This window comes from Ursus arctos, unplaced genomic scaffold (genome assembly GCF_023065955.2).
Source record: "Ursus arctos isolate Adak ecotype North America unplaced genomic scaffold, UrsArc2.0 scaffold_26, whole genome shotgun sequence".
Lineage (NCBI taxonomy): Eukaryota > Metazoa > Chordata > Mammalia > Carnivora > Ursidae > Ursus > Ursus arctos.
The window spans coordinates 34,767,211-34,794,077 of record NW_026622941.1 but is presented as its reverse complement, the minus strand read 5'-3'; the positions used below and the strand labels follow the sequence as shown (position 1 = coordinate 34,794,077).

The following is a 26,867-nucleotide window of genomic DNA, read 5'->3' as shown; positions in this document are numbered from 1 at the left end:
ACAGTGCAGGGTTCGGCAAGGAATATTCCACATAATAATATTGTTTTTTAAATCTTATAATAAAAAATGTTACTAAGCTTTTAAATATCCACTACGGAGGAGGGAAGATTTAACTTAATTCTTTTGCTGCAGATACATTTCTTTTTTACCTGACTTATACACTAAATAAACTTTGAATTTAAATTCAGAAAAAGAAGAGAATTATCTTGGGTATAGCTCCTGTGAACCTCTGTGGATTTTGTTTCTTGTGAAAACTTGAGAACCCTTTGTTCAAAAGTTGAAAGTGTGCATTATATTCACAAAGTAGGAAACCAGTATACATTATACAGTATTTCTATGCACATTATTCATACATTCTATCATCGTATCAAAAGAGGCTTTTGGAAACTCCTTGTGAATAACATTTAACAACAAAAAGTCCTTTAGAAAAATGTCTTGCAAAGAGAAAAATGTCTCCCATAATTTTAAATATTTCCACTCTAATTTTTCTCTCCCCATTGTTCAATGTATGATGAAAATCTAAAAGTTCTTCAAAACTAAACATTGCCATTTTATGTGTTTAGAGGTAAATTGATGACAAGAATTTCAAGATTTTTTTGCTGATGATTTCTAGCTCTGACCATGAAACCATGAAATACGTAAGATCAATGTATAAACCAATGCATTGCACTAAATTGATCAGGTGGTTCTAGCGTTCTTTTACTCTTGCCTTTTTGTTTCTGTGCAGAAGCAATGCAGACGTCTCTGGTGCACTAGTGCAGAAGGAGTTCACAAGGGCTGTCGCACTCAGCACATGCCACTGGCAGATGGGACGAACTGTGGTCCTGGGATGGTAGGTTTTCTGGAAGGGTGAGTCTTGTATCAGGAGATTATCCAAGGATATGATTGCTCTGCATTTCAACACTCTTCATTGTTCGTCAACTTTTACTACAGTGAATCAATGTTGCCATGTTGATTCAATATAGTACACAGTCAAGTGAATTAAATTTTTAATTTTACCCTTTTTTTTTTCAAAATCTAGCAAATGAATGTTATAGTTATATGGGTAACAACATAGATATCTAAGTATATTATAGACTTGTTAACAGTGAGTATAGACATAAAGGTCCTAATATTTCAGCAATTTCCCCAAATTCAAGGGTGTTACCATTGTATACATTTTCTCCCATAAAATTCAATTAATATAATTGAAATTTTTAAGTGGCTTCTTCAGATATTTATTGGTTGTAAATGTCTTAAAATGTATTTGTAAAATTGCCTAAACATCCTACATTTTTACCATTCTAACATCAGCATGAACTAATCTAAATCTGCAAATATGATGCTGAGTGATAGGGTTTGCCATGATAAACATGTAAGGATGAAGTCAGGTTGTACTTGGTGCTTCAGAATGAAGGCAAGTTCCTTTGGCCTTGGTAACCAGTGTTGTCTGCACTGAATAAGTTTTAGTCTGTTCACGCCTTCTCTGAGCTACCTCAGCACAAACAGAGCACTTGCTTGGTTGTTGGGTTGGCTAGTGCTGCCCCTTTGGTTAACTTCACATTGGGTACAAGTAGAAACTTGAGATAGGTTCACCAGCTGACCTTGTGCTTTACCAGCTGTTGCTTATTGAAATGTTTGTACCAGCTACTGCCCTTGTCTCTGATGCCTTCCATCAAAAGGTGTGTGTTTTCCATGAATATAGCTTGCATCATGAATGAATTGAATATTTAAGTTGTATTTGGGACTTCAACAATGTTTGCAGTAGCCAAAGTACTCTGAAATGGTGGAACATTATTTTAGGACCAAAATTCTAGTGGACTTCTTCAGTTCATAGTTTGGAGCTAGAACTGAATTTTAATGTTTGATCTTTAATATCTGTATCATTTTAAACTTTCGCAGGCAATGTATGAAAGTTCCAGTTGCTCTGCATTTCTTGCCAATTTTTGATATTGTCAATCTTTTAACAGAATAATAGCCATTTTAGGTGCAAAATGGAATATCATTGTGGTTTTCGTTTGTGTTATCCTGATCACGTCAATCTTGAGCATCTTTTCATTTACTCACTAGCCATTTGAATAATTCACCAATGAGGTGGTTTGAAGGGCTTGGATTTTTTGGAATTCAAGGTAAATGTGTTGAGATACGGGGACCTACTTTAAATCCTATGTAGATTAAAAGCAGAAATGGCATTTGGGGTAAAAACATGTGAATCATGATAGATATAAATTCCTTTTTTTAAAAAAATTAATTGAAAATAGTGAGCTCCTACGCGTTAGCCATTTTCAGTATTCAATGGGCCTTCTATTCAAGAGAAATTTTAAATAAATGTCCTATATTTTACCTTAACACTCTTTTAGTCTCTTTATCTTGTGACTATGTTACATGTAAGACTATCTTTTAAATACTTAAAAGTGGTAGTAAATCCACTTGCATGAAAATATGGTGGAACTCACCTGACAATGACTTAATGTACATGGTTGTACAATATAACATTCTATCTTTTTCATTCTTGGATTTATCAGAAATAGTGCTCAAGGATTATTTGAAATGTTTCTGGAGATGAAAACAAATATAAGCCAACTTTAACTTTGATAAGCATGAAATTACTGTCAAAATCCAATAACGTTTCTAAATGCTTTCAATTTCTGTACTCCTTGCAGTGACTAGTTCATAGACTGGCAATAGTGCATGGACCACTTTTTTGTTAGCTTTGATCTAGAGGAGACTGGAACAGTGATGATGTAGGAGAGATGGGAGAATTGTTGCAGTGCTGTTTTGAGCAGTGAGGGGTTGGGATTAAGTGCACAGGTAGAGGGATTGACTTTCCCTAGGATCCTGGATTTTTCACACACACTAACAGGTGGGGAGGCTGAGTACTGAGCCCAGGTGCTGTTAGGTGGGTAAAAGGAGTACTAGGAGACTGTGAGCAGATTCTTCTGTACATTTCCATTTTCTTGATGAAAGTAAGAAAGTGATCATTGAGACTTTGGATGCGATGAAGTAAAAAGTTAGGTACAAGAGTGGGAGAGTGATCTATATCTTTGCATAGAAAACCAGAACCACAGATGTATATCGTATCATTCACTTAAAATTCCATGTTACTATACTTTCCCCATACAGCAGGTCTTCCCTCTGCCAGTGAGACTCAAAATCTCAAAGGCAAGGGAAATTTCCTATTCTTTCTTCATTCCACAGATCTTTTTACAGTTACTTAGCAGATATTCAGAAAATATTTATGAGCGTCAAATGTAATCACATTTCTGAATTAATATTGTGCTTTCATTTGTATACATTTTCTTTATTGATATTTATGCTTTTATAATTACTGATATTCTCATTGGGTGCATATGAATAATTGTGTTTGTGTTTTTGTTTTTTAAAGCATTGCCACCATGGGCTGTGTGTAAACAAAGAACTGGAAGCACGTCCTGTAGATGGTGAATGGGGACCATGGGGACCATACAGCTCTTGTTCAAGAACATGTGGAGGTGGAATCAAGAGCACAACCAGGCTCTGTAATCGCCCCGAGTATGTCTTTTTTATGTCACTGTAAATTAAGATTATCTCAAGGCACCAGAAAGTAAACATCAGTTTCATTCACTTCTAAACTGGAGGTCAGTCTGTAAGTCTCTGAGATTTAGAAAACTTCCGGAATACTTTAAGCCATATTCCCTTATCTCGGTAGATTCAAACCTTTAAAAAAAAATAAAATAACTCGCTTAATCTTTACAATATGAATGGAGATTTAGTGTAAAGTTGAGAAAGTTGTAAAAATGACAGTACTCTAATGGCATTTTTACATTTACTGTATTTCCACTGAAGTTCCTGGCTTCTTTAAAGGTGTCTTGGCTCTTCTGCATAAAATACATATTTTCATTACCCGTTTTTTTTTTACTGTCTTATGTAGTTTGACATGTTGTATTTTCTTTCTCTGCTTCTCCTGTTATAGATGCATCAGTGTTTTTAGCTGGAATACATTCTGAAGCATATTTTCCCCCTCATCGAAATATTTAAAAGAATATAGAGATTCCATAAAGATTTATAAATGTGTTTGTTATATAAATTAGTAAGCAATAAAGAATTTTTAAGGCATAGATAGGACACACTCTGAAATGATGTAGTTCGTTTGAATTTCAGAATATCTTAATTATGCCAGAAGTCTTTATATTTAAAAAATGCTGACAAAAAGAGTTCTTATTTTCCAGCATAAGTTGAAATAAAGAGATGGATGGATATAGATTAATACCACGAAACTCTTTGAAGTGAGTGATAAGTAGTATATACACAACGAAGATGCCTATATATTTCTTCAACATGGTATCGTCTTTATCATCTGTGGCTCACTGGGTCTTTTTGTACCCCCTCCCCCCGCAAAATGAACAAACCCTACATTTTAAACAAATTCCCATCAGTTCCCTGTGAGTTCACCAAGTCACGAATAAGTTATCATTGCTGCCCTCCAGGCCACAGTATCCACCTGAAGATGAGTATTTTTACAGTTTATTAGCCGTTGAACTGCTGAAGAACCATGTAACGTACTTCTGTTAAACAAAAAGTGTGAGTGGGGCATAGGTGGTTTTCCAGATCCTGGGACAGAATGGAACAGTTTTAGAAGGAAATGGCAGAAAGAATATTGTACTGATGTGCTTTAAAATGTAATGAATTTGACTAGGCCAAGAAACGGAGGCAAGTACTGTGTGGGCCGCAGGATGAAATTTCGATCATGTAATACTGATTCATGTCCAAAAGGCAAGCAAGACTTTCGAGAGAAGCAGTGCTCTGATTTTGATGGTAAACATTTCAACATCAATGGTCTTTCCCCTAATGTGAGGTGGCTTCCAAAATACAGTGGGAGTAAGTAGTTAGAATATTTTTTGATGTAAAAAATTTCTTAAGACCTAGGACCTAGCTGTCTTATCGTACACCCCAAATTTAACTTTTTCTTACAGTTGCCATAAAAGATCGCTGTAAACTGTATTGTCGGGTTGCTGGAACCACTAACTTCTACCAGTTGAAGGATAGGGTTGCTGATGGCACTCCTTGTGGCACCGAAACTAATGACGTCTGTGTTCAAGGCCTCTGCCGGGTAAGTGAACTTAACGTTTAACGTGACTGTCAGAATAGTCTTCTTTTTCTCTAACCAAATATTACTTCTGTTACCTCAGAATACTTTCTTGTGAATTCCAGCACAGCACCCTTTAGTGCTATCACCCTATCTTGCGGAGTGTGGTCAGAAGCCTTTGTTACTTAGGCAGCTCTCTGTCATCAAAAGTGACTCATTCAACATTAAGAAAAGTTTAATGATTTTGTTTTGCGTATGGTACTCAAGAACAAAACCAGTCATGAGAATTGGCTTCTTAAAAAGATGGAAAATACTAGCACACAGGGTTGTAGAGTCCTTTGGCTATTTCAAATGTGACCTTCCCTGGTGACCCCTCCTCATTGATCACTGGTGTTATTCCCCTCTCCCTCTTTTCCATTTTTTTTTTTTTAAACATCTATTTATTTTAGAGGGGGGAAGGTGGAGGGAGTGGGAGAGAGAAACCTAAGCAGATGCCATGTGGAACCGAATGTGGGGCTCGATCTCATAACTGTGAGATCATGACCTGAGCTGAAACCTAGAGTCAGGCACTTAACTTGGCTGCGCCACCCAGGCAGCCCTTGCCCCTCCCTCTTTTCATCCTTGTCTTTTACGTCCTGGGTATATTCAACAGACATTCACTGAGTACCTACTAAATGTTGGATACTGTTCTAGCCACCCGGATGAAAGACGGCAACAGAGCCATAAACTCCAAGGTGATCACAGATTTGTGGGGAGATAGAACAATCCAAATGCAGGACTATGGGGTCATCAGCAAGGTGGCAGAAGGATATTGAGGCAGGAGTGTTTTGTTGGGAAGTGTGTAAATATTCAGAGAATGCCCATGGAGGGTGTGAGGCTTGGGCCAGTTATTGAGGATGAATAGGTTTTAGAAAGGTGAGGAACTAAAGGACTGGTTGGACGTAGGGACTAACTATTAAATGCACCTTTTTGCTGAAGTCCTGGAGGTCCCTAGAAGGATTTGGAGCTGAGTGAGGGATGTGATTTGATCTGCATGTTAGAATCTTCAGAATATACTGGGTTAGGAGAGGATTCGAGATGGGTCGGCCGCTTCGGATTCTAGGTGAGAAGCAGATGAGACCCTACATTGAAGCACACACATTGCAGAAAGTGTTCTTAAAAATGGTGAGCTTGAGAACTAGGATAATGAACTCTGTCTAAAGAATACAAATGTAGTATTATGAACTCATTCTTTGGGTGAAGGTACCAATTTTCTTACCCAAACATCTATTACCAGTTACCTGGTGATAAAATGCTTTGCACTCAAAGGTCTAATGAGCTGTTCAAAGGAAAGGAAACAAGAGACAAGAAAAAGGGTCCTCAGTGGCCTGAAAAATTTAAGTTTTATCTAAATTAACAGCACAAAGCCCTATGCAATGAAAAACAATGATTATCTGAACTTGCAGATGCATATTACTTTCAGAAAATATCTGGTTGAAGTTCATTTTGGATATATGCACATTTGTGTATAAAAGAATGAGGCTTATGAAATTTTCTTTACTGATCATGAAACTTCAGAGGAGTGTTCTAAAGAACTAAGAGTTATTGTAGTGTATCTGCATGGAGAACTGCACTTTTTTTTTTGTTGTTTTTTTTTAAAGATTTTATTTATTTATTACAGAGATAGAGACAGCCAGCGAGAGAGGGAACACAAGCAGGGGGAGTGGGAGAGGAAGAAGCAGGCTCATAGCGGAGGAGCCTGATGTGGGGCTCGATCCCGGAACGCCGGGATCACGCCCTGAGCCGAAGGCAGATGCTTTAACCGCTGTGCCACCCAGGCGCCCCTGCACTTGTATTTTTAAGCCCCTGAACCAAACCATTCACTTTCAACCTTTATCCAATTATTCATTCTTTACAGAAACACAACTTATTAGGCTGTTTATTAATTGGAGAAATAAATTTTCAAGTGTACTCAATTTATTTCCAGAGTTCTAAGATCATAAGTTTAAAAATCATGAAAGACATATTTTTGAAGTTATTTTAAATGTGTTACCTATATAATCATACTTTTTTGTCTCTTTGAATTACATTTCTTTAAAGAATGGCTTAAATGGACAGTGAACATAGGAATTATTGTCCATGTTTGTTACAATGCAGATTCCTAGTGTTTTACCTCCAAGGATATTTAATTCAGAAAATCTGGGAATCTGCCTTTTTTAAATGCCATCCCATGTGATTTTTGATGCAGGGGGTATGTGGAAGCACCATATTTATAATGAGTCACTTTTATAATACTGATTATAATCATTGTTATTTTGAAGCAAGCTGGCTGTGATCACGTGTTAAACTCCAAGGCAAAGAGAGACAAATGTGGAGTGTGTGGTGGGGATAACTCTTCATGCAGGACAATGGCAGGTGTCTTCAACAGTGCTCATTATGGTAAGCTGTGTATTTGTTTTTAATGTTTCCTTTTATTTGATATAATAATGGCATATATAATGAAGGCATAATAACAGTTTATTATTTTACCCTCTCTGTAACCTTAGTTCAAAATGATTAGTAAAAATTAACTAAATATAAAAATCATAAATGTAAAAAACAAAATATTTTATATTCTTAAATATAAAATATTATACCAGATATCCTTGAATTAATGAATTCATCTGATTCTTGAAAATACAAGTAGGTGCATTTATTAGAGTAATTCCGGTGCTATTTGACAATGATGTTTGAATAGTCCCTCAATTAATAGTGTCTTTATTGCTGTTCTTGTAATTGATATGCATATATTTATGTTTTTATTTTTTCAGGAAACTTGCTTTCAATTACTTTCATCATTTGAACCACTTTTTTCTATAACCTGTCTTATCTGCTGTGTTTCTTATTGCTATATTAAAAATGATTGAAGGTGAAGGATGAAGCCATTAAGTATTGATTTGGAATTATTATATTTGGCTTTTCAGGAAGTATCTGGATTACGTATATAACTGATATTTGTCCATGATTTCATTTTTCTTTAAAATTGTTAGAATATATCAGATATTTTCTCTTCTGAGTCTTTTCTGGGAAAACCTTTTCCTTTTTATAGTAACAAATGTAGTCCTTTAGAACTTTGCTTGCAAAATGAAAAATGTATTTTTTACAGTTTTATTGTCAGGCTTAAATTATGTTCACATGTGTTTGAACAGTGTTGTTAGTATGAATTGCTTCAATTAAAGCAGTATAATTTAAAACACTAAATTTATATTTTTATTTGTATCAGAAGTATAGTACATCTTCTACTTTGATGCTTATGAATCTTAGTTACTAGATATGACATTATTTTTGTAGTTAGGATTCATTATTTCACGGGAGCCATACACATTTGATCCCTTGTTAAAACCAATGGCACATTTATGTAAGTTTGGGCTGTGTTCACTGAAAAACAATTTTTTTCTATTTAAAACCACATCTGCCAAAATAGGATCAAATATATAACCTTGCCAAAATTGTATTATGAATTAATCAGTTTGCAAATGAAAAAAGATATTAAACTCATTTGTACAGAGTAGCATTTGTCACATTTCTGCCCCCTGGTGGTAGCGTTTGTCTTTCACATTTGTGATGCCTAGGAATTGCTTTCTTCAAAAACCGTAACTGCAACGACATAAATAGGTAGTAGGAATATTTTATAGTGAAAAAACCATAAATTAAAATTATTCTTATAGATGGGTTACAGCCAATATGCATATAGTGTATGCAGAATCAGCAGACCATTTATCACTTTGTATTTAAAATGTAATACCTTAAACGGATATAAATAAAAGCACTCTAAAAATATACAAGGTAATCTCACATCAGGGCTGCAAATTTAATCTTTTTAAAAACTTCCTCTTAATTTCATCCCATATTTATCAAAATTTGTGTATGAGAAAAATTCATACAACTCCTTTTACTCGTGTATTGAAGGAAAAACGAATAAGGAAAAGGAAGAACTTAGAATAATCTCTAGAGCAAAATTAGTTGCTGACTTAAAATCTGAGACTATTTGGAAAACTATGTAATGAGTGTTGTGTAGGGAAAACATTTTTTTTTTTAATATGTAGTATTTCTTCATCTTTCGAGCACTGCCTGTGTTGTTGAATTTTGTCTCATATAATAGAAATATTATTTTCATTTCCTTCACATGAACGTTTTATTTTTCTCATGACAATTTGTTAGTAGACTTTTGAAAGTAATGTAAAATTTTGGGGGTAGCTATAGGAATTCCTGCTTACACTAGAAACTAAAAACTTAAAAAATGTTAAGTTTTGTTATTTTGCTGTTCACTGAATCTCTGTGTAAACGTAATGCAATGACCAGCTCTTTTGATATCTTTTGGACTGGTGATTAACATTCGAGATTCTCTATTTTTTCCCCACTGGGAAATATAAAATCTAAAAGTATTAGTGTTAAATTTAAAAATGAGTGTGTTCCAAATATCTCAGAAACTATACTATTAACTCCATTCTCATTCTATGTTCAGAATTTTGTAAGAAAAAAGTGTACCTTAAGGATCCCAAACTCTCTATTTCTAGACAATCATTTTTTCTCAATCCTTAGTAATTGTGTAATGCATTAATTCAAAAAGAGTAAACACTGTATCATTTTTCAAAGGTAAAATTAAGTCTGTGCTGTTCATGTTTTCAGTTATTCAGCTATCATAGCCTCTGGGCCATCAGCTTATGAAAGTTAACATGTATAAAATTATATTTCAGGTTATAATGTTGTTGTCAAGATTCCCACAGGAGCAACAAACATTGATATTCTTCAGCACAGCTATTCTGGAAAACCAGAAGATGACAATTACCTTGGTAAACATTTCTAGTAAACAACAAATATGTGATTCGTGTGCAATTTCGTGGAGGTCTGCGGTTGATCTAAATTCTTAGAAGGCAAGAAGAGTCCCTTGAACAAACATGCATTTCAGTTCACACTGAGCTTAAATCATCTTGACTTCCTATACATGTTTTCCTCTTGAGTTATATGCTATATCTTATTTTAAAAACATTGAACAAAATTCTGAAAATTTTGCTTTTTCCCCATAAGAGTGTTTTAAATAACCAAAGGTTATATTCAGGTAAAGTTGCATGTATATTTAGAAGAAAATTCTTTTCTTTTTATCTAAAATTAATTATAGACTTCTTTATGGTTAAATGTTCTTTAAAGAATTTTATTGTTTTTACTGTGTATCAAAAGTACTTAAATATAGACTTAAACACTTATGATTTCGCTCATGTAGAATTTAAAAAACAAAACAGATGAACAGAGGGGAAGGGGGAAAAAAGGGGAAGCAAAACCATGAGACTTAACTATAGAGAACAAACTGAGGGTTGTGGGAGGGGGAGGGAGGATGGGCTGAATGGGTGATGGGCATTAAGGAGGGCACTTGTGATGAGCACTGAGTGTTGTTTGTAAATGATGAATCACTGAATTCTCCTGAAATCAACATTACATTATATGTTAATTCACTAGAATTTAAATAAAAACCTGAAACAAAATGCTTAAGTTAAAGCAAGACAAAAAAAACAGTTGATTTCAGATTTTTAAATGTTAATGAATATAGCCCCAGTGTATGGTCCTTTAGGTACTTGTAGGGTACAGGCTTCTTTTATGTTTATTTTTAGAAATTAGCTTTTAGCCTTAAAAAAAATGTCACTTAGGCCCAAAGATGAAAAGAATGCTTTACAAACCTTTCCTTCTGTCTCGAAAATAACTTAGTATTGACTTTATCAGCAACTCACCAAGCTGGACTAGGGGGTGGTATAGAGCTGATATTGAAAATACCTGCTTCATATTAATGTGAAATATTGGCCCATGTTATCAATGCTCTTAAGTGGGGAATCTGAATCTATAATGAACAGCTTATCACAAGACTTAAATTTGACATTATAAGGTCAAATGCAAAGGGCACAAGTGCTTCAGGGATGCAGAGTTTCCTTTTGAGACGATGAAAAGTTTTAGAAACTAGTTAGAGGTAGTGGTTGTATAACGTGAATATCTAAATGCCATTGAATTCACTTTAAAATGGTTCATTTTATGTTATGTCAATTTCCCCTTTATAAAAAAAAAGCAGAATATATTTCTCAAAATCAGATGTAAATATTTTGATATATTTTCCTTTTACATCTTGTTGCAGTTCTTTTTTTTTTTTTTTTTTGCCAAAAATATTACCTGGGCGCATATATGTAGATATATGCAACCATATCGTACGTATTTAACATGTTGTTCTTAGGTTCCAAATGTAGATATTTATGTCTTCCTAGGAATGGACAACAGGTTCTGCCCAAGTTTAAAAATTAGAAATGTTTACCAATAAGGTATCAATATACTTTGTAAAAGAGGTACTCATGGAACTATCAAAGTCTAGCTTGAGCAAATACGTGAAATTATTAGAAGGGATTTGTAAACACTTATATTTATGAAATTGGCTTTGGTAACCAAAAGCAGTGAAATGTATATATTTTTTCTCATAAAGTTTTATTTCTCTTAATTATAACTAATAGCTCCTTCAATAGACCTATCCACTTTTGATAAAGTACAGATTCTTTAGAGGAATTCTCATTTTATAGGATAAATATAGAATTTTATTGGTTTTTGATTGAACTCAGGGTAACATGAAAACACAGTCCATACAGACACAGAAATGCCAAATTTGGCAATAACCCTTTCGAGATTGCTTTTTCCAAGGGTGTAGTTTTTATTATTTATTTATATAAAGTTTTTATTTATTTATATTATAAAGTTTATTATATTTATTTATTATAAATAAATTTATATTTATTTATTATAAATATTTTATTTATTATATTTATTATATAATTATTTATTATAAAGTTTAGCACTAGGTAACTTGTATGCTTTGGATGTGGAGTTCCCTGGAAGGCCAAACAAATGTTTCCCAAAAAGGTTGTTTTTCCACTGAAAAATATATAAGTAAAGGAAGCAAAATAGTATTTGGTTAGTACAGAATTTTCATTAGCATAACACTTCAAATATTGTATATCCTCTTGAAAATTAAATGCACAGTGCTTTACAACTTACTTTTACAAACATTTTCCAAATTTGATTGTGATTTAAAAAACTGATTTAAAAGTAGGAATATCTGTGCGTGCTACAGTTAGGAAACTAAGCAAGTGGTTTGTCCAAGATCACGTAGGAATTAATTGGAACAGCTTGAATTTATTTTTTTTAATTTATTTTTATTTTTTTTAAAGATTTTATTTATTTATTTGACAGAGATAGAGACAGCCAGCGAGAGAGGGAACACAAGCAGGGGGAGTGGGAGAGGAAGAAGCAGGCTCATAGCAGAGGAACCTGATGTGGGGCTCGATCCCATAACGCCGGGATCATGCCCTGAGCCGAAGGCAGACGCTTAACCGCTATGCCACCCAGGCGCCCCGAAACAGCTTGAATTTAAACCCATTATTCTAACACCAATTTAGTTTCATTTTACTACCCCACTACTGTGGACACCGTGCGATTTTATATTTTAAAAGGAAATTATTGTGAGTGCATACTAGGTTATTTTATGTATTTATACATAAAATTTTATACATGATATGTATGTATTTTATATTATATAGCATATAAGTATACACAAATGCATATTTGACAGGCTTATATTAACATGTCAATGGGAATGAGAACAAGGGGCCGGAAGGGAGAGATAGGAGTATTCTAGAAAGCAGTCATTCAATGTATGTCAATAGTGATAGAGTACTTCTCCATGAAAAAAATCCAGACATTTATACCGAGAATCGTATGGTCATTGCATAGCTCCTTAGAATATTGACCCCTAGAATTTTATAGCTTTGTACATTTTTTTCCAAGAGAAGCATAAATGGAACATTGCAGCAATCTGGGTGGTGGTCTTTTCCTGGTGGTCTTTGATGACCAGGACTGATTGAGCTGATGTGTCCTGGGCTCTCTGATTTCTGTTTTTCCTCGTCTTGTATGTCACTCCTGAAGCTGCAGGCCTCTTGAAAGTTGACATTCTCTGAAAAGTATAGGGTAAATTTAAGATCTTTAGCCGATAATGCAGTAGCTTCCCTTTGTATGGATTAGGTAACACATTGTAGTAAAATACAGTTTATTTCCTCAAAATTAATTTATATTTACAGTAATTTCAGAAAAGGATTTGCATTTTAAAAGTTAAAATACTTTTTGTATTTTTGACTGTACTGTTTTACTATTCATAAATACTATTCTTTTACAGCATTATCTGACACTCAAGGGAATTTTCTTTTGAATGGGAATTTTGTCGTAAGTATGTCAAAGAAAGAAATCAACATACAAGGAGCTATTTTTGAATACAGTGGTTCAAACAGCTCAATTGAAAGAATTAATAGTACTGATCGGCTGGAAGAAGAAGTTGTTTTGCAGGTAAATTCTCAGGAGTCATTAATAAGACTTAGTTTTAATCCTATTAGTAAACTGATGGTTAAGGGCTTTGCATTTATTAAACATCAAAATGATGTCTTTGAAGAATATCTTTTTATGAATTAATCATATGCTCCTGTGTATTTCTATTGAGGTTTTGTGTGTGGGTAATTTGTACAACCCTGATGTACGATATTCCTTCAACATACCCGTGGAAGAGAAGAGCGACCTATTCACGTGGGATCCATATGGACCGTGGCAAGATTGTACCAAGATGTGTCAAGGTACACTGGTATTAAGTAAAAGAGAAGTTGGCCTGTGCATGCTGGTATAACTTGGAGTACTTTTGGGGCAGTCTGCCTGTGGAGTCCTCCAGCTGTCTACACACACACATGTCACCACACCAACATACAGAGGTTTCCTACCCTTTTTCTTCTACTTTTCTCCCCATTCTTTCTGATACTTAACAGCCTCATTTATCTCTCCCCTTTCCAACATTCTCTATTACTGCTTTTATTCTCTCATTCTTAGAGTTAGAAGAAGCTTCTCTAACTTACATAGTAATCCACCCCCACCCCAGCTTATTGGCGGGGGATACATTCCAAGACCCCAAGTGGATGCCTGAAACTGTGGATAGTATCAAACTCCATTATGTACTGTGTTTTTCCTATACGTACGTATTATGATAAAGTTTATAAATTAGGCGCAGTAAGAGATTGACAATAACTGATAATAAAATCAAACAATTATAACAATATGCAGTTGGCCCTTGAATAATACAGGGCTTAGGAGTGCCAACACCCCATGTAGTGAAAATTTTAACACGTAGGGGCGCCTTGGGAGGCTTAGTTAAGCGGCTGCCTTCGGCTTAGGTCATGATCCTGGAGTCCCATCTCCTTGCTCAGTGGGGAATCTGCTTCTCCCTCTCCCTCCACTCCTCCCCCTGTTCACGTGCTCTCACTCGCTCACTCTCTCAAATAAATGACTTTTTTTTTTTAAGATTTTATTTATTTATTTGACAGGATAGAGACAGCCAGCGAGAGAGGGAACACAAGCAGGGGGAGTGGGAGAGGAAGAAGCAGGCTCATAGCGGAGGAGTCTGATGTGGGGCTCGATCCCACAACGCTGGGATCACGCCCTGAGCCGAAGGCAGACGCTTAACCGCTGTGCCACGCAGGCGCCCCCAAATAAATAACTCTTTAAACAAAATTCACATAAACTTTAGACTCCCCAACAACTTAATTCTAATAGCCTACCTTTGACTGGAAGCCTTACCGATAACAAGTAGTTAACACATATTTTGTATGGTATATGTATTAAGTACTGTAGTTTTACAGTAAAACAAGGTAGGGAAAAAATATTAAGAAAATCAGAAGACAAAATACATTTATGGTCCTGTAGTGTATTTATCAAAAAACCATGTGTGAGCAGACCTGCACAGTTCACATGCATGCCATTGAAGGGTCACCTGTACTTAATAAAAGTTCTGTGAATGTGGTCTCTTTCAAAATTTATTGTACTGTCCTCACCCTTCTTGTGATGATGTGAGGTGATAAAATGCCCATGTGATGAGATGGAGCATGGTGAATTCTGTAGGCTTTGTGACAGCGTTAGGCTTTATTGACCTTCAGACGGTGCATTAGAAAGTGGATAATTTTCTGGACCGTGGTCGATGCAGGTAATGGAGACCACAGAAAGCAAAACCACAGATGAGGGGGTACTAATGTATACTCTTTCCCAATGAAATAAGTGTTCTCTCACCCGCTCCCCTCCATATACTTTCCCAGTAACATATCTCCTCCTTTCAGTATTGGGGTATCTGACATCCTTTCATTCTTTTATTTTCCTTCCATGACCACAAGAAAATACATGTACTGTTGGCATGAATAACTGAAAGGAGCATGGCAGGAAATGGAAAAGCAGGGACATTTATGGTAGTGAAAGAAAACGAAGAGACTGGAGTCTTTGGGAAATATGTAATTATGGATACTTAATTGTGTAATACTTTTCAAATCAGTAAGTTTGAGGGACTACTTAGCTTTTAATTAAGACCTCAATTGTGCATTCAAGTTTTAAATTGTAGTGGATAAAGCCAACATGAGTAGATTTTCTTGGCATAGGAAGTAAGTGCAATGCTACAGGCATGAACAGAGAACCACAGAAAAGATGGAGCAGTTTGTGAGGAGATTCAATCTGAAGGTACAGGGGCGTTTGGTGCAATGGAAAGTAATTCTCATGGGGACTGGAGAAAAGTTTTGGGAATTAGGGGAGCAGTGGTCCAGAGGAGAGGGTGCTTAGAACTATAGAAATGAGCTGAAATAAGGTGGGTAGCCAGAGGCAGTGACCATGGGTGATGGGAATGTGAAGGACAGAATAACAAACTGACCTCAAGGTCCAAAGAAATCATGGTGTCCCATTCAGAAAAAAAACACAGGCTTGGTCCTGTGATGTTGGGATAGTGGTGCTCAGAATGCTTGCATGGCAGCAGATGTTTTCATGGGGACAGTCTCTCTGGAGGGAGGCTGCTATAGATGGTGCAAGACCAACTGGCATAAATACCGGAAGGAGGAACAAAGTTTTGGTAACGGAGAAGAAATTCATTTGACAGAAGAACCCTAGACATGCCTTACAAAGGGAATGGAGATTTTGGGAGCAGGGAGCAGCGTTCCAGCACTGAGTGGGTACACTGGTCTGGGGCAGTGGATATGGGGAGCTAGGAACAAATCCCAACATTAGGTGAGTGAAGGAACATGCAAAAATGTGGGGAACACACAAAGTAAAGAATAGCAAGATCCAAATAGAAGGTTGGACGTGACCTGATGAAATGGTTTGGGTGTCTGAGCCAGAAAGAGATCTCTTAAACAATTCTGGGCTGGAGGGGAAAAAACTATTCGTTCAGTTGCCACATAGTATACTATGATTATATTCCTTCTTTGTGCGTCACTTTTTAGTTTCTCTAGAAGGAAATTCCCTCAGGAGCACCTGGGTGGCTCAGTTGAGCATCCCAGTCTTGATTTCAGTGCAGACCATGGTCTCATGGGCCCTGAGATCGAGCCCCTCATCAGGCTCCGCTGTGAGCATGGAGCCAGTTTAAGATTCTCTCTTTCCCTCTGCCCCTCCCCCACCCTGCGTGTGTGCACGTGCACTCTCTAAAAAAATAAAAAATGGAATTCCCTCAGTTTTGTTATTCTGTGTACTGAATGTAACGAGTTCCCAAACTTTGTTGTCGTTAAGATTTTATTTATTTGAGAGAGATGACAACAGAGAACAAAAACAGGGAAGGAGAGGGGGAAGCAGGCTCCCTGCTGAGTAGGGAGCCCAAGTGGGGCTCTATCCCAGGACCCTGGCATCATGACCTGAGCCGAAGGCAAACGCTTCCCGGCTAAGCCACACAGGTGCCTCATGAGTTCCCCAAATTTTGAGAGCTATAAATTTTATCTTAATATTTTCGAGTGCATTATCTATCGGTTTCAATTTTCTTTTACTTTTTAATCAGTCTGCTGGTAATACGACCCTCTTTTCTCTTGCTCTAATTTGGTTTTGTTGCTTTTAGTCCTTTTACAAGGCTGTCATCTTGAACTTCCCCTTCATTATTGTTCTGGGGATTCTCTTCTGTGTTGGATTCCCTGTTTCCTCAGTACCATGAATTCCTCTTTCTACTTCCCCCACTGGTGGAATATACCCCTCAGGATATTCCTGAGAAAGAGAGGTAGTTTTTTGAGATCTTTCATATCCAAAAATGGCATTATTCTACTCTCACATTCTATTTCTATTGACTAGAAGGGTAGGAGTCTAACTATGCTTCATAAATACTTTTCAGTCCATTATCCAGCCTACCCTTCACACTTTCATCTCTTCAGCAGAACCTGGTGTTTTCAACCCTGGGATTTTCTTGGATTCTATGGCCCGAATGGTTTATTATTCACTTGTTTCCTCCACAGGCTTAAGTTTCAGCTTCCTGGGCTCTGTTAGTTATTTCCATCCACTTTTCATATTCAATATTTCCTTTTCTCGCCTACTGTGTTTCCTTTTTTTATTCTTTTTGTTCTTTTAGGTTTATTCCTTTTCAGAATTCCTTATGGTTTTTTTCAGATGGTATTTAGGAAGGAGCAAAGATAAACAGGCATGTTCATGTTTAGCAGTTGGACTTTGACGAAACAGAAACTTGATCATGTCACGGACTGCTTAAATTTTTTCCTGTCTCCTTATTGCAGAAAGTGTAAAGTTTTGTCTACTCTGGCCCATTATAATCACTTCTTAGTTTTGCTTTCACTGTGGTTATGTTGCATACAACCAACCAGCCAATCTCAGTGGCTTTGAAAGACAAAGGTTTATTTCTTGGTCCCACGAAGTTTTAGCTGCTAATTGACTATGACTCTTCTCAGCTTGGTATCTGCATCCGTGTCATTTAAAAAAAAAACAACTATTTTTTTAGAGCAGTTTTGGGTTTATAGAAAAATTGAGCAGAAGGTACAGAAAATTCACACGTTCATCTTTCACCTCCCCCCCCCCTCCTGTTGCCCTTTTAACATCTTGAATTAGGCACATTTGTTACACTTGATGCATTATTAACTACAGTCCATAGTTTACATTAGGGTTCACTCTTTGTGTTATACATCTTATGGGTTTTGACAAATGTTTAATTGCACGTATCTACTATTACAGTATCATGCAGAATACTTTCACTGCCCTAAAAATCCCTCCCTCTATGCCGCCTCAAACCTGACAACCAACGATCTTTTTAAAGTCTGTGTCTTTTCCATTCATGATTCCAGGCTGAAAGATCAACCCCATCTGGGAAAGGCTGTTTTAGAGACAAGGGAAAAGGAAAGTGAGCTGGGCAGAAGTATATAGTGGCTTTTAGAGCTTTTTAGAAATGGAAAGAGTCACATCCTTTTGCAGTTGGTTGGCATAAGCCCAGTCAGTGAACTGGGAAGTATATTCCTCTCATGGGAAATTATAGTAACATTGTAGTAAGTAGAGATATGCAATTCTCTAATGAGGAAAAGGGAAGCAAATAGGGAATAAATAATGTAGTACATAGCATCAGTGCCAACCCTGACGACTCAGTTCTCCACTAACCACTCCAGCCAGCTCTAATGCATTTCTTTCTATTCCATATCTGGCCCACCCTCTTTTTGTGTCTTTACTAAGCAAACTTCTCAATCTTTCAGGATTCAGCTTGCTTACTCCAGAAAGTCATTCCTGACTATATTAATACCCTCGTCTACCCTGTATCCTGTGTTGGAATTTTTTTGCTTTCTTAGCTGAATCCTTTCAGCTATTAGCAGAAGTAAATAATTCTAGAACATCTACTTAAAAAGGACTTTCTTTTTGACTTTGGCGAAGGTCTTCGCAGAAGAAAAATTACCTGCATCCGGAAGAGTGATCACATGGTAGTGTCTGATCAAAGTTGCGACCACTTACCACTTCCATTGTTTGTGACCGAAAGGTGCAATACAGACTGTGAACTAAGGTAAAAGAAAAACGTATGATGTAAACAGTGTATGTATAATGTAACCAGGTTAAATCAATAAGTGAGATAAGATGGAAAGCATTTAGTACAGAGCCTGCTCAGATGGACGTGCAATTAATGTCTATCCTGTGTCCCTGCTAGTATAAAATTTCAGGCTCACTAATTTATTGTGAAACTTGGGAACTGATTTGAATGTTTGTTCATAGTATTTGATGAATACCAGTATATAGGCCTCAAAATTTTATGTAAGAAATGGATACAAATTTGTAAAATATGTGGGCAAACTCTAATCTTAAAATCCATGGTTTAAAGATCTGAAACAATAAATTTTGTAGAATGTGGAATGTTCTGTAATTCCCTGTGAACTTACGAACCAATAAACTTTAAAAGTTTGAGGATTAAAGAATCAGTAGATTGGTTTCTCGATCTTATCAATTTTTGTCCATTAAACATCAAGAAACATCTAGATTATGGAGCAGGGAAATATCCACTTTTAAATTACCAGTCTTTTGGTGGGGTTTGTGGGGGCGGGGTGCGGAAATTGGTCTTCGAGCAAAGCTCAGAACAACCCCGTCTAGTGAGTTACCATTAACATTCAGGGATGGCCAGAACCTCTCATTCAGCAAGGAAGAGGATTTTTATATACTTATGTTGTTTGAAGGCTTAATGGAAGAGCTGCTTGAGTAAGTCTCATCCACTTATTGCCGTGGAGTGAAGCACAATGAAATCCTCCAGATGCTATTGGGAATTGAAACAAACTCTGTGAATTCTATGCTCTGTTACACTGTTGCACTCCTATTGTTTGATAGATTGCTAGACTATAATTGGGATAATTTGGCAAAAACTAGAAGATTTTTACTTGCAGAAAAAAATGTTTTCTCTGAAAACGTATCTAAAAATAGATTACAAGAATGAGAAAATGTGATAGGCTTTACAAAAACCTAGTTTGCCAACTTTTGAAGTCTTGGTCTTATTGGTAGAGTCGGATTCCCAGGTATTTCCTGATCATGAAATACTTTAGTGTGGTTGCATAGAGATACTACCTGATTGTGAGTCAGATATATTCGGTCTTGTATCTGCCACTAAGTAATTAGGTAATCTTGATCTAAAGCAGTTGTTTTCAAAGCCTTTTGGGAAAGCGTGGGGTCCCTTGGACCCACCTCCAAAGGCACCACCAAATGCCAGAGCAAAGTCACTAGGTAGAATGCTGCCTATCTCCAGCTTTAACCAGACCACCTCCATTTTTATATATTTGGAGAGCAAGTTAGATTTTATTTTAGGGGGGAGAATGATTTCTAATGGAAGTCAAGCATTTATATCATGTGAACACACATCTCTGGGCCTCATTTTCTTATCTATAGAAATGAAAGTTTGGGCTTATGTCAGAATTTTTCATCTAATGATATATCAAGTATTTTCAGGTGGCTTGTCGATCAGTTCTAACAGAATTTTCAAAACTGAATCGTACGCATGAATTTCTCTGAATCCATTTTTTAAAATTGCATTAATTGGCATCCCTAAGTGTAATAGCATCCTTTTTTCTAGGTGGCATATCATTGGCAAAAGTGAATGTTCATCCCATTGTGGTCGAGGATATAGGTCCTTGGATGTCCACTGCATGAAGTATTCTGTTCATAAAGGACAGACTGTTCCCGTAGATGACCGCTACTGTGGTGACCAACTTAAACCTCCCACACGAGAGCCCTGCCATGGTGACTGTGTCTTAACAAGGTGGCATTATTCAGAATGGTCCCAGGTACGAATAACCAGTAGTGCTTAAGAAAATTTGCCCCCCCCTTTTTTTGTTAAATATTTGTTACTCTGAAGTGTATTTTTGTTAAAATCTAATTTTTTTCATTTATCACCACTGGTTTTTGTTTTTGTCCTTTAAATCAGTGTTCCAGGAGTTGTGGAGGAGGGGAAAGGTCTCGAGAATCTTACTGTATAAATAACTTTGGCCACCATCTTGCTGACAGAGAATGCCAAGAGCTTCCCCGAGTGACAACCGAGAATTGCAATGAATTTTCCTGTCCCAGTTGGGCTACTAGTGAGTGGAGTGAGGTAACATTGAACAGATGAGGCTAAGAAATGTTATAATATTTTGTAGGAAAGCTTTGCAATTTAAGTCTTTAAAGAAGTCAAAAATAATCCGTCCTTGCTTTGTAAATAACTACTATCTAGGCAATAACAAATTAATGGTTTGTTCTTAAATTATTTATACTATCTGGCTAACAATAACATTGATTGGTGTTTAATCACTAACCATTTTCATAAAGTCCCAGCGTCCACAGTAGCCTGAGATATATACTTAAGGTTAGTTTTATACCTTTGTTTCTAGGACAAATGGATGCTGCACTGGGATTTGGGCAGCAAGTTTGGGGTGGCTGATCTTACCTGGTGAATACCTCTGGAGGACTGAAGGGAAAATGTCGTTAGGAATGGTCTTTCATGTGCATTTTAATGTGTGACTTGATCATTGTGTCATTTTCTTAGGCATTTATGTTGACTAATATTGAAAATAACGATCAGTTGTGTTCTTTCAGTGTCTTGTTACATGTGGAAAAGGAACAAAACAGCGGCAAGTGTGGTGTCAGCTGAACGAAGATCACTTGAGTGATGGTCTCTGTAATCCAAGTACCAAACCCGAATCTCTGAGACCGTGTGAGCTTCATACATGTGCTTCCTGGCAAGTAGGACCGTGGGGTTCTGTGAGTATATGAGAATGGTTTTCCTGATTTGATTCATCTTTATAGAACAGCACCAGCATTGTGGTGTGTTCATTCTCTTAATGGACGCAGCTAAATTGGGGTTGGTTTTTGGAAAAATATCCTTGAAATGTAAACTCTTATCTACACAGTTTTATCAGTGGTAAATAGTTCAGCTGTGGTAAATAGTTCAGCTTTGCTTTTGAACTCACTTGTTAACCAAAATGCTGCAAATTTATTCTTCAGCTTTGTTTAAACTATAAATATTTTCACTCGATCTTAGCCAAAAGGCCGAGAAGCGATAAACTATAAATATTTTCAACTTCTGTGTCTGAATTAGCTTTACTGCATTTAGAGTAGGCATTGTTCAGAAGTTTTGCCAAACAGGCGACTAGGAATTTTCAGGATGAGCAGTGGTCAGGCTGGATGAAGATGGATAGTCTGCTACCCCTTGGAGGTTGCCACTGTGGATGGAAACCTTGTCTCATCTTCCATTTAACTTTATGCTCTTCCTTCTTCAAATCTTTGATGTTTATTTAGCATGTTAAAAGACATACATACACCAGTTAGCTTTTGAAAAAGTATCCTAATTATATTAACTCTGCCCCCAAAATATCAAGACTCTATTGACATTTTTACATAACTTTTTAAAGATACGATAACGCTTGTTCATTTTAATTTCAATATTATCTGTCTACATTGGAATAAATGTGTATTGGTAACATTTGCTAATTTTGTATAGAATCTGATGTAAAGACTAATAAAAAGATCTGAAAGTATATTAACTGTATTAAGAAAAGTAAGCTCCTACAATTTTTGGATAACAGTGTTTGATACGTCCTTATATTCTTCCAGTGCACGGCCACATGTGGACGTGGGTATCAGGTGCGTGCTGTTAAATGTGTCAATGAGCTACTCAGTGCAGTGTTAGATGACAGAGTATGCCATGGAGCCAGCCGCCCGAGTGACAGGCAGGTAAAGGACACCTCTTCATGGATGATAAACAGAAAGATTTGTTACAGGAGGATTAATGTGTTAAACTTATTTCATACATATTTTTCCTACTAATATCCCTTGAAAACATGTTTGTGCACGTGTGTGTTGGAGAATTTATCTTTTTTAAAGTGTTGCCAGCTTTGGCTTTATAGCTTTATTAATTTTTTTACTCTTTATCTGCCATTGACTCACTCATGTAACTTAGGTATTTTCATTCTTCGCACTGCAGAAGGATAGTATCTGTTGTGAATTCTGCGTGTCGTACCCTCTGGGGGTAGTGTTCTATGTTCACTGCAGGGTATTTCAGCTCAGTGGTATTTTTGAAGGACTATTGCTCTTTTTCTTTTCAACCATTAGATAGAATGAGCCAAACCTTAGGATTCAGATTTGTACTATCCACTTGTAGCCTGTGACTGTACTTTGTACTTTTGAACAATTAAAACTTTTACATTATTAATTGGTAATTATGCAGCTATTCTTGAATTAGCTATGTGGAAGAAATGAAGTATAGAATGTAATATAAATCAGAGTAATTAATTCATTGATGTTTTGAGATGCATTTTTCTTTTGAACAGGACTGTATAGTCATACCTTGCCCAGTTATCCCTAAAATTGGGGCCACTTCATTGCCAGCTGTTCCCATAGGAAAGATAGCCCAGTGGCGACATGGTTCTTGGACCCCAGTAAGTGAATTCCTTTAAGAATTAGTGTTTGGGGGGCCCTGGGTGGCTCAGTTGGTTAGGTATCTGACTTCGGCTCAGGTCATGATCTCAGGGTCCTGGGATTGAGCCCTGCATCAGGCTCCCAGCTCAACAGGGAGTCAGCTTGGCCCTCTCCCTCTGCCCCCCCCCCCCCCCCCGCCAGTGCTCTCTCTCCCAAAAAAATAAAATCTTAAAAAAAAAAAAAAACAGTGTTTGTATTATGGAGGCTTTTATACATCAATAAAATGGTTGCTTCAGGTTAGCCAAATTAAAATTATGCGTTTATTCTCAGGTAGCTCAATGGAGTAGAAGTGGTGTAGCATTCAGAAATAAGATAATTTAATGGCTAAATGCTGCTCTATCCTGCTCTTACCCAGAGCTCTGTGTCTCTGGGCAAGAAATTGAAGTTTTCTAGGTCTGTTTTCTCATCTACAAAATGAGGATGATAATATTTATCTCACAGGTGGTTATGAGAAGCAGACATAAAATTAGGCTTTTTATCAGCCTTTATTTGGAGTATATGCTTTGCTTTAATCTTATATAGAAGCTATATTAGTAAGCTTCAGGTATTCTCTGAATATTCTAATTATGGGATCATGTCAACCCTGTTAGATGTTTGAAGTTATTTAAAATAAGATCGTCTCATAAAATGTTTTCTGTATCTTTTTAGCAAATAATAATCAGTATTCCAAGAAGTTGAGTAGTATCTTATTCTTGTTGCAAATATATAATCTAAACTGAGTGGGGTATTCATAGCCCTGTCTTTATTTGACTCAGAAGTGAAACCAAGTGATACCATTTAAAATTTTTTTTCAAGAAAATTCATGTTTTAGAAATTTGAGCAAAAGCTACCAGAGAGAGGTACTGTATAACACTTTGGTATAATCTTTCTTTTTTTTCTTTTTAAAGTGTTCTGTGTCTTGTGGGCGAGGTAATCAAGCCCGCTATGTAAGCTGTCGTGACGCTTACGATGGAATAGCCGATGAATCCTATTGTGCCCATTTACCCCGACCTGCTGAAATATCTGTTTGTTTTAACCCTTGTGGGGAGTGGCAAACTGGGAATTGGTCACCTGTAAGTATTTTTATGAGAAAAAATAAACAAAATGAAAAGTTTAAATATAATTCATATTTAGTATAATAATGTAATTTATTACATTTTAAATGTTGGCGAAATTTGTGATCAGTGTTCAGCTTCCTGTGGCCATGGAAAAACAACACGACAAGTTTTATGCATCAACTACCATCAGCCAATTAATGAGAATTACTGTGACCCTGCAGTTCGCCCTTTGATAGAACAAGAATGTAACCTGGCAGCCTGCCCACCCATGTACAGTCACTTTCCAAGTTCCTCTGAGCAGCCCAGCCATTTTCCAGGCAGGAATTTTCCATTAACTCACAAACCAGAAGATAATCAAAATCAGGGGGTCCATCCGTCAATCAAAGGAAACCAATGGAGAACAGGACCATGGGGATCAGTAAGTCGTCTTTATTGAGTTATATTAATTCTGTAACTTTGTTATATTATAGCCTTTTAACAGATATGTATGTAATGACATCAAATACTTTTAATGCTAAATTTATCTGAAGATCAATAGTTTAAATCTTAAAAGGATTAAGTGATTTTTGATGCAGTTGACAAGTCCCCAGAGTTCTAATTGAACTATACACTAATGTGATATTATGATTACAGAGGAATGCACTTAAAAACAATCTGATTAGAGTCCATTAGAACAAAAACAAAAGAATTTTTTAAGAGGTTAAGACTGTAAATGTTTATGAAAAAAAAAACCTAGAAATTATTGTAATAGTGCAGTAAGTGGGTGTAAAACCATGAAACTATAAAAGGTACAATTGTAGCTCTTATTTTACATGAAAGTTGAGACAGAAAAACAATATCAAAGTTAAGTGACTTCATTTTTTTTTTTTTTTTTTCTTTTCTACTTAACACTTAGGACAGGGCTGCACTGGCTCTTGCAAACTTTACTATACAACACATTCCAATACACTCATGTTTTTGGCAGATTTTTCTCGACTCAGATTATGCTGGGGAGGGGGATTTTGAGTCTGAGTCCAGACACTGGTTTTTTTTTTTTTTTTTCGCTGTGTAACTTCATGATGTGGCATTCACAGTGTGTGTTTTATCCTCGTCAGTGCTCCAGCAGCTGTGCTGGAGGTGTTCAGCACAGAGTTGTGGTCTGCCAGGATGAAGACGGACGGAGCGCCAGTTACTGTGATGCAGCCTCCAGGCCCCCAGAGGCCAAGCACTGCGACTCCGGTCCCTGTCCGCGGTGGAGCTATGGAAGCTGGGGAGAAGTAAGTCATACTGTTTTCTAAACGTGTGGAGATGGTGAATCTCTGAAGACTGAAAGTTAAATACTTCACACCGTTACTGTGGGATAATCTTACGTCACAATACTACACAGAAAGGTTTTATGTTTAGGAAAATCTTGTTCTTTTGATAGACCGTCTTGGTATAAATCACTCCTATGTGATAGGAAATACTCCAGATTTTTTTTAACAGAGTCTAATATGCTAACCAGTATGTGTGTGAACCACTAATGCCTCTCTAAAATTAGTATATTATTGTTTTCTTAGAAAATTTGGTTGATATAAAGATAGAAAATTAGATTAATATATAGCCATGCTGATACCCTATTACCGAGCCATTCATGTGGTGGATTTTCTAAGCAGATAGTTGTCAGTTATCGAGCACTTCCTGTCCTGGCATTCTTCTAGACACTGGGGATATGAAGATAATTTTTAAAGTAGTTCTCATGAATACTAATTCCACCTATATTATGTATGAGAAAGAATAAGAAAGATTTATATTGGCTTTGGATGAATAAAATCAACTAATTAGTCAAATATTTTTGTCTAATGATTTTTAGTATATATTTTACACTTCTGACCACTTCTGACCAGGTGCTAATAAATACCAAGTACATTTTAAAAATGTTCTTTTACAATTTCCGAAATGAAAATGGCATTTTTACTCCTGAGTTTAGACACGCTCATTGTAAAAATTGAAATGATAAGAAAAATTATGAAGAGGGGCCCCTGGGTGGCGCAGTCGCTAAGTGTCTGCCTTCGGCTCAGGGCGTGATCCCGGTGTTCTGGGATCGAGCCCCACATCAGGCTCCTCCACTATGAGCCTGCTTCTTCCTCTCCCACTCCCTCTGCTTGTGTTCCCTCTCTCGCTGGCTGTCTCTATCTCTGTCGAATAAATAAATAAAATCTTTAAAAAAAAAGAAAAAGAAAAATTATGAAGAGATAAGGATTTTTAACTTTTGATACATTTCCTTCCAGACTTTAGTCTTATGTGGATTCCACAATTAGATTCATATTACACAGGCTGCTTTGCCACCTGCTGCTTTCATGTGACACATACTGAACATCTTTCCTTCTTTATAAATTTAGGTCTATCTTACTAGCTTTCATCGTTACCCACTAATCTATTGATAGGCTATCATAAATTAGTTTTTTTTTTTTTTTTTAAAGATTTTATTTATTTATTCGACAGAGATAGAGACAGCCAGTGAGAGAGGGAACACAAGCAGGGGGAGT

The 26,867-nt window shown here is 36.4% G+C and overlaps 1 protein-coding gene across 3 annotated transcripts in view; it reads left to right on the top strand.

Annotated features, from left to right (window-relative positions):
• ADAMTS20 (ADAM metallopeptidase with thrombospondin type 1 motif 20) overlaps positions 1 to 26,867 on the top strand; it is a 283,082-nt gene that overhangs the window by 187,913 nt on the left and 68,302 nt on the right. For all 3 annotated transcript variants that reach the window (XM_057318850.1, XM_026502074.4, XM_044385528.3), the window contains 17 exons: positions 728 to 832; positions 3,365 to 3,510; positions 4,655 to 4,836; positions 4,932 to 5,068; positions 7,345 to 7,462; positions 9,760 to 9,855; positions 13,260 to 13,426; positions 13,578 to 13,707; positions 18,773 to 18,899; positions 20,445 to 20,655; positions 20,796 to 20,960; positions 21,443 to 21,607; positions 22,460 to 22,579; positions 23,176 to 23,283; positions 24,211 to 24,375; positions 24,488 to 24,778; positions 25,455 to 25,616. In XM_057318850.1, coding sequence (XP_057174833.1) covers positions 728 to 832; positions 3,365 to 3,510; positions 4,655 to 4,836; positions 4,932 to 5,068; positions 7,345 to 7,462; positions 9,760 to 9,855; positions 13,260 to 13,426; positions 13,578 to 13,707; positions 18,773 to 18,899; positions 20,445 to 20,655; positions 20,796 to 20,960; positions 21,443 to 21,607; positions 22,460 to 22,579; positions 23,176 to 23,283; positions 24,211 to 24,375; positions 24,488 to 24,778; positions 25,455 to 25,616 — 2,595 coding nt within the window. The remainder of the gene's footprint in view (positions 1 to 727; positions 833 to 3,364; positions 3,511 to 4,654; positions 4,837 to 4,931; positions 5,069 to 7,344; positions 7,463 to 9,759; positions 9,856 to 13,259; positions 13,427 to 13,577; positions 13,708 to 18,772; positions 18,900 to 20,444; positions 20,656 to 20,795; positions 20,961 to 21,442; positions 21,608 to 22,459; positions 22,580 to 23,175; positions 23,284 to 24,210; positions 24,376 to 24,487; positions 24,779 to 25,454; positions 25,617 to 26,867) is intronic.